Source organism: Schistocerca piceifrons, chromosome 2 (genome assembly GCF_021461385.2).
Source record: "Schistocerca piceifrons isolate TAMUIC-IGC-003096 chromosome 2, iqSchPice1.1, whole genome shotgun sequence".
Classification (NCBI taxonomy): Eukaryota; Metazoa; Arthropoda; class Insecta; order Orthoptera; family Acrididae; genus Schistocerca; species Schistocerca piceifrons.
The window spans coordinates 508,485,350-508,496,408 of NC_060139.1; the positions used below are offsets into that span (position 1 = coordinate 508,485,350).

An 11,059-nucleotide genomic window follows, 5' to 3' on the forward strand; every position below is an offset into this window, starting at 1 on the left:
CGGTAAATGACGTCGTGAAATGAAGCGTGTTAGCTATGCAACATTTGCACACACGGGGTTGTACAACGTGCTTGGGGTACGCATCGAGGTCTAATCGGAGGACCAGAGGAAAAGAACTAGACATTAACTTCCGGTCAACGATAGCAGCATTATTACTGAAGGGCAGAAACTCGGTACTGGACAATCATGGGCAGTAAATCGGCTGCATTTGTTTTAAAGGAATCATACTAAGATTTAGTTCAAACATGGAGGGTCGGACAGGGTTTCGAACCCCGCTTATCCCGAATGATCCCGCTTATCCCGAGAACCCCGATACTAGCCTAAAAGACCCGTTTTTTAGTTTCAGTAGTTTCTCTCAAAGCTGGGCGAATACTGTTTGCTGAAATTGGCCGTAACATTATTTCTGCAGTAGTTACATTCTAAGATGAGGCTGCTGTAGACGGCTTTCAGTTTGTTCGAAGCCAGAGCATCATTTGGCCAGGTAAAGGCTGCACCTCACTGTGGTCAGCCTGAACGCCGTTTTCTGGACGAATCCTATTTCTGAGTTCTAGACCGAGCCGGAAGATGTGTCTTTCTGTTCACGTGAACCAGAGTAAAATGTGTTAAACTTGCGATAGACTGTCTAACAGATGATCCCATGCGGTAAATATTTTCATTAAATGTATTACAAACCGTTTGCTCAACTCACAACTGGTTTGAAGGAGTACGACTGATTAGGTGATGCAAAAAGCAGCGACTTACGTTTGTATCTGTGATTTACGTCTAACACGCGTTTCGATTGCCTTGCCATCTTCATCACGTAGACGTCGTTCACTTTTACATCAAGAATTGAATTTATATCATAGATATGTTCTTTGTGTTCCCATTCTTGGCATGGGCTCGTCAAACTTTTTGGTTTTATATGTCGTCGCTGGCTGCCAAAAGCTTGTTGTAGTGGCGTTACGTTTCAATCATTTACTCATATGCTTTTTTTCATAAACAGTAGTTAGTGAAGTGCATTGTAGAATAACTATTAACTCTAGTACACTAAAGGGGGGGGGGGGGGGGGAGGATGCTACATTGTTACTAAACGATCGTAAATTTTACTACTCCATATTTTATTTGAAGAAAGTCATAATGTATAGTCTCGGCAGAAGTTAATTTCACTTTTAAGGTCTGCAATGGTATGTCACATACAAAATAAATACAAAATATCCTGTTTTATACCCTATACTGACAAATGCAGATTGGCGGGAACCGCGAACTAGTACCAGATGCAGTAGTTAATTTTACGAGGGTTTAATAATTTAAGAGTAAGAATGATACTAAGGAAACGTAATGGATGGCTGGATGGAGATGGCCAAACGCCTATAAAGGAAATGAAACTTGACCCAGGTACTTGAAGAAAAGAAATAAATGGTTGTGCTCTGTCATAATTTCCAGTAGGAAGTATGTTTTTGTTTCTTGATGGTGATTAGTTTCGGATATCTATGTACATTTTCAAACCATCCTTATCGTGTGACAATACAGGTGCAAGCCCCTGAAGTGACCATCAAAGCGGCACTATGCCGACACAACAACAGGAGATAGACCACAAAAGAAGACATTAATTGTCACTGCAGAAGCAATTTTTTGTCCATAGCCTTTAGCATGTATTTTCACGCTTACGATACGGGTGGTTTGAAAATGGGCGTAGCTATCCCAAACTAGTGACCATCAAGAAAAAAAGATACCTCTTAATGCACCTTATTACCATTTATTTCAATTATAAAACAAGTTGTGGACCTATTTTTCACCTGCGGTATGCTGCAAGTTCGGAAAAAAAACTGCACGGGTAAAAAAAAAAAAGGAGTCCAGCCGATGGTGACGGTGGCACGACCACCGACATGGGTAGTGCACGTAAGCAGAGAGTGACTGAAGCACAAAATTGTTTTTAACTAATTTATTACTTCAGCCTTGACTCGCCATGAGGCAAGGATGCGTCAGTACAACGAACTTTGGCATCAAGCTTTCGTCAGATGATTAATGTTAGCAGCGTTTCTAGAAACCGTACTACAATCAGACCACAGGTTTATGGCGATAAGGTGAAATGCATGAGTTCGAGATGAAAAAGTTCGCTGAACATTACACTTGAGCATCAAATATTTGGGAAAACCGCTAGAATACTAACATAAATAACGACGAGAGTGAAACTTCCTGGCAGGTTAAAACTGTGTGCCGGACCGAGACTCGAACTCGGGACCTTTGCCTTTCGCGCGCAAGAGCTCTACCAACTTTTTGTTTTATTTTTTTAAAATCTCATTTTGTTCGGTTTTGTTCGTTACATCTGCTCGGGGCGGACGTCGTAAGACACCCGTTTTAGTTCGTTGTTGACCATGAACTCAATCAACTGAGCTACCCAAGCACGACTCACGCCCCCTCCTCACAGCAATACTTCTGCCAGTACCTCGTCTCCTATCTTTACAGAAGCTGTCCTGCGAACCAGCGGAACTAGCACTCCTGAAAGAAAGGATACATCGGAGACATGGCTTCGCCACAGCCTGGGGGATGTTCCCAGAATGAGATTGTCACTCTGCTGCGGAGTGTGCACTGATATGAAACTTCCTAGCAGATTAAAACTGTGAGCGGAACCGAGACTCGAACTCGGGACCTCTGCCTTTCGCGGGCAAGTGCTCTACCAACTGAGCAACACAAGCACGACTCACGCCCCCTCCTCACAGCAGTACTTCTGGCAGTACCTCATCTCCTACCTTCCAAACATTACAGGAGAGCTTCTGTGAAGTTTGGAAGGTAGGAGATGAGGTAGTGGCAGAAGTATTGCTGTGAGAACGGCGCGTAAGTCGTGCTTGGGTAGCTCAGTTGGTAGAGCACTTGCCTGCAAAAGGCAAAGGCCCCGAGTTCGAGTCTCGGTCCGGCACACAGTTTCAATCTGCCAGGAAGTTTCATATCAGCGCACACTCCGCTGCAGAGTGAAAGTCTCATTCTGGGAACGACGAACATGTTACGATCGCCAAGATTTGGGCCAAAACACGCAGTGACAGTTCAACCGCGATAAAAAAAAAACCGTCAAACGAGTAATTCGTTGCATTCGCCACTGAAAACATGTACTGTGTGAGACCAGGCGTTCCGTTCCTTTTTAAGGAACAGGAGGGGAAACACGTGCTATAAACAGTGGTCGTTCGATTGGACGGTAGGTGTGAAGGACGCAGATGGCTGTGGGAACGGTTGACAGAATCACTCACAGTTGTGGGCAGCCGACGCCCCCGTCACGCAGGTAGCCGCAGCCACCAGTAGTACAGCGATCGACGCCGCAGTCGGTCCGCACGTGGTGGGGCGTGTCGCTGCCATGATCGCGCCGCCGCAAGCCACTGGCTGCACTGTGCCCGCCTGGCGGAGCCGACAGTTTTTAAACGCGCACCGCGGCCCCCTCCCACTGCCGTCGGCCGCCGAACACTGTTTACATCGCGGAATGGCGGGGCGCGCCGCGCCGCAGCGAAGGTGAAAGTGATAGCTTATCGCCGCTCGCGGAGGCTGCGCGGCGCAACTGGGTCTAGTTCACGCGTTGCGCAACGCCACCGGTGCATCCAGGTAAGTATGCCGGGCAGTCACGTGCCGGCGCAGCCGCTGCAAGTGGCGAGCGCGTCACACGACTGCCGCCGGCGGTGGGAGCGGAGAAGCCGCTTGGCGCTGTGACGTCACTGCAGACTATGGAAGTTGGCTGTTCAACAGCACTTTTTCACCTGCAATATTTTTGATTTCTAAAATGGCGAGTTCATCTTTGCAAAGTTTTGCAAGTATATTGTGTTGTCAGCTACGATTAATGGAGGCAAACTCTTTGCGTTATCTGTTTATATCTCCACTGAAAAAAATTGTTCAAATGGCTCTGAGCACTATGGGACTTAACATCTATGGTCATCAGCCCCTAGAACTTAGAACTACTTAAACCTAACTAACCTAAGGACATCACACAACACCCAGTCATCACGAGGCTATCTCCACTGAAGCATGCTAGAACCATCAGCCAGTGGGAAACATTTGCAGCTGCCTAGGTCATGGCCAGGTCATGGTTATGGAGGGGTGAAGAGGGTTGGGGCTGGGTTGTTTGGGGAGAGAGACCAAACAGCGAGGTCATCGGTCTCATCAGATTAGGGTAGGACGTGGATGGAAGTCGGCCGTGCCCTTTCAAAGGAACCATCCCAGCATTTCCCTGGAGCGATTTAGGGAAATCACGGAAAACCTAAATCAGGATGGCCGGACGCGGGATTGAACCGTCGCTGGTGCCTAGCTGCGAGGCTGTGTAGTTCAAATGGGTGCTGGCCATTATGTTCTACCGAGCGAAGTGGCGCAGTGGATAGCACGCTGGACTCGCATTCGGGAGCACGACAGATCAAACCCGCGTCCGGTCATCCTGATTTAAATTTTCCATAACTTCCCTAAAGCGCTTTACGAAAATGCCGGGATGGTTCCTTTGAAAGGGCACGTCAGACTACATTCCCCATCCTTCCCTAATCCGATGGGACCGATGACTTCGCTGTTTGGCCCTCTTGCCCGAATCAGCCAACCCACCATTCTGATTTGCTTTTCCTCTCGACATGATTTTGGGGTGCTGCAGTTGGAGTTCTGCACTGATGAAGATTTTGGATGAGAGCTTTAGAATTACTGACGGTAGTCACTACTTCGCGATGTGGAGATTATTTCGGTCGTGTGTCAAATATTACAACAATTATGTTGCAATCATTCCGCATACGGAACTTGCGCTCAATTAGAACATGAAACACACTGACGGAAAAAAATCGCATCACCAAAATATAATTAGTCTAGAGTAATCAAATTTTGATAATACATTTGTCTAGGTAACATATTTAATTGATTAACGTTGCAGGATCACAAGTGTTCAAATGGGTACGAGATAAACCATTGCAGATGTGAAATTATGGTCCATTAATAACCCGTGTAACCACCAGACTGTTGAAAGCAAGCATGCAAACGTGCATGCATTGTGTTCGACAGGTGCCCGATGTCAGTTTGTGGGACGGAGTTCCATGACTGTTGCACTTGCTCGGTGAATATAGGGACGGTTCATACTGTTTGTGGGAGAGGCTGGAATTGTCGTCCGATGATCTCCGTATGTGCAGGGTTGGAGTCAGATCTGGTGATCGCCAGGCCAAGAGAACATGTCGAAACTCTGTAGAGTATATAGGGTTGCAACATTGGTATGCGGGCGAGCGTTGTACTGTTGAAAATAGCTCCCTATCCTGCTGTTCGTCAATGGCAGCACAACAGGTCGAACCATCAGACTGACGTACAAATTTGCAGTCAGAGTGAGTTGAATAACCACGCAAGTGCTGCTGATGTCATATGAAGTCGCAGCCCAGACCGTAACTACTGGGATAGGTCCACTGCGTCTAGCACACTAACAGGTTGATTACAGGCCCTCAATTAGTCTCCTTCTAACCAACACACGGTCATTACTGGCACCGAAACAGAACCAGCTTCCACCATTCATCAGAAAATACGATAGATTTACATCCTGCCCTTCGATGAGCTCTCGCTTTACACCACTGAAGTCGCAAATGGCGGTGGTTTGGGTTCAAAATGGTTGAAATAGCTCTAAGCACTATGGTACTTAACATGTGAGGTCATCAGTCCCCTAGACATAGAACTACTTAAACCTAAGTGGCCTAAGAACATCACACACATCCATGCCCGAGGCAGGATTCGAACCTGCGACCGTAGCAGCCGCGCGGTTCCGGACTGAAGCGCCTTGAACCGCTCGACCGCAGCTACCGGCGGTGATTTGGGTTCAGTGGAATGTACGCTACCGGGCGTCTGGCTCAGAGCTGTTCTTGATGTAACAGATTTGTAATACACTACTGGCCATTAAAATTGCTACACCACGAAGATGACGTGCAACAGACGTGAAATTTAACCGACAGGAAGAAGATGCTGTGATATGCAAATGGTTAGCTTTTCAGAGCATTCACACAATGTTGGTGCCGGTGGCGACACCTACAACGTGCTGATATGAGGAAAACTTCCAACCGATTTCTCATACACAAACAGCAGTTCACCGGCGTTACCTGGTGAAACGTTGTTGTGATGCCTCGTGTAAGGAGGAGAAATGCGTATCGTATCACTAGCAGTCGAGATGACAGGCATATTATCCGCATGGCTGTAACGGATCGTGCAGCCACATCTCGATCCCTGAGTCAACAGATGGGGACGTTTGCAAGACAACAACCATCTACACGAACAGTTCGACGACGTTTGCAGCAGCATGGACTATCAGCTCGGAGACCATGGCTGCGGTTACCCTTGACGCTGCATCATAGACAGAGAACCATCTGCACGAACAGTTCGACGACGTTTGCAGCAGCATGGACTATCAGCTCGGAGACCATGGCTGCGGTTACCCTTGACGCTACATCACAGACAGGAGCGCCTGCGATGGTGAAATCAACGACGAACCTGGGCCCACGAATGGCAAAACGTCATTTTTTCGGATGAATACAGGTTCTGTTTACAGCATCATGATGAACGCATCCGTGTTTGGCGACATCGCGGTGAACGCTCATTGGATGCGTGTATTCGTCAACGCCATACTGGCGTATCACCCGGCTTGATGGTATGGGGTGCCATTGGTTACACGTCTCGGTCACCTCTTGTTCGCATTGACGGCACTTTTAACAGTGAACGTTACATTTCAGATGTGTTACGACCCGTGGCTCTACCCTTCGTTCGATCCCTGCGAAACCCTACATTTCAGCAGGATAATGCACGACCGCATGTTGCAGGTCCTGTACGGGCCTTTCTGCATATAGAAAATGTTCGACTGGTGCCCTGGCCAGCACATTCTCCAGATCTCTCACCAATTGAAAACGTTTGGTCAATGGTGGCCGAGCAACTGGCTCATCACAATACGCCAGTCACTACTCTTGATGAATTGTGGTATGGTGTTGAAGCTGCATGGGCAGCTGTACCTGTACACGCCATCCAAGCTGTGTTTGACTCAATGCCCAGGCGTATCAAGGCCGTTATTATGGCCAGAGATGGTTGTTCTGGGTACTGATTTCTCAGGATCTATGCACCCAAATTGAGTGAAAATGTAATTACATGCCAGTTCTAGTATAATATATTTGTCCAATGAATACCCGTTTATCATCTGCATTTCTTCTTGGTGTAGCAATTTTAATGGCCAGCAGTGTAGTTCGTTATGTCACTGTGGTGGTAACTGCTGCTTGAATTACTGCTGCAGATTCAATACGATATGGCAGAGCCACACGCCGAACACGATGGTCTTCCCTCTCGGTAGTATTACGTGGCCGCCCGGAGCCCGGTCATCTTGTGGCCATGTGTTCTCGCGACCACTGCTGCCAGCAATCATGCACAGTGGCTACACTACGGCCAAGTCTTACTGCAGTATCCCAGAAGGGACATCCAACTTCTCGTAGCCATATTACACGACCACGTTCAAACTAAGTGAGGTACTGACAAAGTTGTCTGTCGCCTTATTAAAGACATTCTTAACTGACATCAAGCCACCACGTCCATCCTCAAAGGTAACTAAAGCTTACGGCGTCTATTTAAAGCAAACCTCATAGGGCGCTAGTAGTGCCTCTCTTACGCGACAGGCGCGAAATTTGAATAGACATCAGCTTTCAGTAGTAGAAACACGCCTACCAACTTTATGTCGCACAACTCTTTCTTGATAATCTGATTTTTTCCATCTACATCTTATATCTATACTATGCAAACCACTGTAAAGTGTATGGCAGAAGGTATGTCCAGTTGTAACTACTATCAGGGTTTTTCCGCCTCCATTCACGTATGGAGAGCAATATTTAAATGCTTCTGTGTCTGCTGCAATTAATCTAATCTTGTCCACAAGATCCCTACGATGCCAGGGGGTTGTAATATATCCCTAGAGTCATCAGTTGAAGCCCGTTCTTGAAACTTCGTACGTAGGCTTTTCATTGTTGGTTTACATCTTTCTTCAAGAGCCTGCCAATTCAGTTTCTTCAGAATCTCAGTGAAAATCTCGCACGGACTAACAAAACTTTGACCATTCCTCCAGCCCTCCTCTGTATACGTTCAATATCCTCTGTTAGCCTTATTTGATACAGGTCCCACACCCTTGAGTAATATTTTAGGATATGTCACACGAGTGATTCATAAGCAATTTCCTGTGTAGGTTTCTCCAGTGTTTGCCAATAAAGCGAAGCCTGCCACCAGCTTTTCACGACTGAGCCTATATGATCATCCTGTTTACATCCCTACAAAGTGTTACGCCCAGGTATGTGTATGACTTAACTGATTCCAACTGTGACTCACTGATATTACAGTCGTAGAATACGATGTTTTTTCGTTTTACAAAGTGCATAATTTTATACTTCTGAGCATTTCAAACAAGTTGCCAATCTTTGCACCATTTTGAAATCTTATCAGGACCTGGTGAATGTTTGTGGAGATTCTTCCAGACAGTACTTCATTATAGATAACTGCATCATCTGCAGAAAGTCTGAGGATACTACAAACATTGTCCACAACGTTGTTAATATACAACATGAGAAGGAAGAGTCTCAACACGCTTCCCTAGGGGACGCCCTCAGTTACTTCTACATCTGTTGATGATTGTTTATCCAAGACAACATGCTGCATCATTCCTACCAAAAAACCCGCAATCCATCAAAAATTTCCATAGATAACCCGAACGATCGTACTTTTGACAGTAAAGTGTGATTGTGGGATTGAGTAAAATGCTTTTCGTGAATCAAGAAATACTGCATCTACTTGACTGCCTTGATCCAAAGCTTTTAGTATGTCATGTGAGAAAAGTGCGGGATGGGTTTCACTAGATCGACGTTTTCGGAATCCATGCTGGTAGGCGTGGAGGAGGTCATTTTTTTCGAGATATGTCATTATGTTTGAAGTCGGTATACACTATGAGATCAAAAGTATCCGAACACCTTGCTGAATATGACATACAAGTTCGTGGCGCCCTCCATCGGTAATGCTGGAATTCAATAAGTTGTTGGCCCACCCTTAGCCTTGATGACAGCTTCCACTCTCGCAGGCAAACGTTCAGTCAGTTGCTGGAAGGTTTCTTGGGGAATGGCAGTCCATTCTTAATGGAATGCTGCACTGAGGAGAGGTATCGATGTCGGTCGGTGAGGCCTGGCACGAAGTAGGCGTTCCAAAACTTCCCAAAGGTGTTCTGTAGGATTCAGGTCAGGACTCTGTGCAGGCCAGTCCATTACAGGATGTTATTGTTGTGTAACCATTCTGCCACAGGCCGTGCATTATGAACAGGTGCTCGATCGTGTTGAAAGATGCAATCGCCATCACCGAATTGCTCTTCAACAGTGGGAAGCAAGAAGGTGGTTAAAACATAAATTTAGGCCCGTGCTGTGATATTTCCGTGAAAAACAACAAGGGGTGCAAGCTGCCTCGATGAATAACACGACCAAACCATAACACCACCGCCTCCGAATGTTACTGTTGGCACTACACATGCTGGCAGAAGACGTTCACCCGGCATTCGCCATACCCACACCCTGTCATCGGATCGCCACGTTGTGTACCGTGATTCATCACTCCACACAACGTTATTCCGCTGTTCAATCGTCCAATGTTTACGCTCCTTACACCAAGCGAGGCGTTGTTGGGCATTTACCGACGTGATGTGTGCCTCATGAGCAGCCGCTCGACCATGAAATCCAAGTTTTCTCAACTCCCGCCTAACTGTCGTAGTACTTGCAGTGGATCCTGGTGCTGTTTAGAATTCCTGTGTGATGGTCTGGATAGATGTGTGCCTGTTACATATTATGACCTTCGTCAACTGTCGGCGGCCTCCGTCAGTCAACGGACGAGGTCGGCCTGTAAACTTTTGTGGTGTACGTGTCTCTTCACGTTTCCACATCACAATCACGTCGGAAACAGTGGAACTAGGGATGTTTAGGAGTGTGGAAATCTCGCGTACAGACGTATAACACAAGTGACACCCAGTCACATGACCACGTTCGAAGTGCGTGAGTTACGCGGAGTGCCCCATTCTGCTCTCTCTCTATGTCTAATGACTACTGAGTTCGCTGATATGGAGTACCTGGCAGTAGGTGGCAGCAAAATGCACCTAATATGAAAAACGTATGTTTTTGGGGTGTCCGGATACTTTTGATCACATAGTGTATGTTCTAAGATACAACAACAAATAGATGTCAAGGGTGCTGGATGGTAGTTTTTCTTGTAAACCGGTATGACCTGTGTTTTTTTTCTACTGCTGGGCACGTTTATTTGTTCGGGGGATGTACGACAGATTGTAGTTAAAATGGGGGTTACCTCACCTGCAAATTCAGTATAGAATCTAATAGGGACTCCATCAGGCTCGGGAGCTTTGTTCCGTTTTAACGATTATTTTATTCATCTTTTCAGTGTTACGAGAATTAAACCAGGGCTTTACTATTGAATTTACCTGTATAAAGGAAATTTGAAAACGGAGTTACGCGTTTCTGCTGTTGCTTTGATACCCACAATTTCAGTTCCTGCCTCTTCCCCGAGTGTCAGGACACTAACTTTGGTACCACTAACAGCCTTTGTATACGAGCAGAATTTCTTTGGGTTTTGTGAAAGATCATTTGACAATAATTTGCCGCAGTTGTCATTGAAGGCTTCACGTGTTGCTCTCTTGACAGCCAAACACGTTTGACTCAGCATCTCTCTATCTATATCCTTATGCTTTGCTTTACAACTATTATGCAGTAGTCTATTTCTTTAGAAATTTCTTTACAGTGTCTGTATACCTTGAGAGTCCGTCCCATTATGAATTGTTCTACTGGGTACATACATACCCAGTGCACAGTCAACTACTCTTTCTTGCGCGTGGTGACATGATGGCTCATACAGTGTTCGTTTTTCGCGAAATAGAAGCTGATTTACAATACTGTGAAATATTTTTTCCAATCAATTGCATTATAAATTCAAACTTATCATTCTCTCCTGCATTACAAGCGGTTTATAATTTTTCTGGAAGACATATCTCGGAAACGTGTAATTTCGTGGCCTGTTTCTATAATTTCACTTAATG

The 11,059-nt window shown here is 46.0% G+C and overlaps 1 protein-coding gene across 1 annotated transcript in view; it reads right to left on the reverse strand.

Moving 5' to 3' along the window:
- Positions 1 to 3,343, reverse strand: part of LOC124777094 (transmembrane protease serine 9) — a 44,754-nt gene extending 41,411 nt beyond the window's left edge. The window contains exon 1 of the mRNA XM_047252375.1: positions 3,222 to 3,343. Within this exon, the coding sequence (XP_047108331.1) occupies positions 3,222 to 3,327 (106 nt within the window). The 5' untranslated portion in view covers positions 3,328 to 3,343. The remainder of the gene's footprint in view (positions 1 to 3,221) is intronic.
- Positions 3,344 to 11,059: the final 7,716 nt, after the last annotated feature.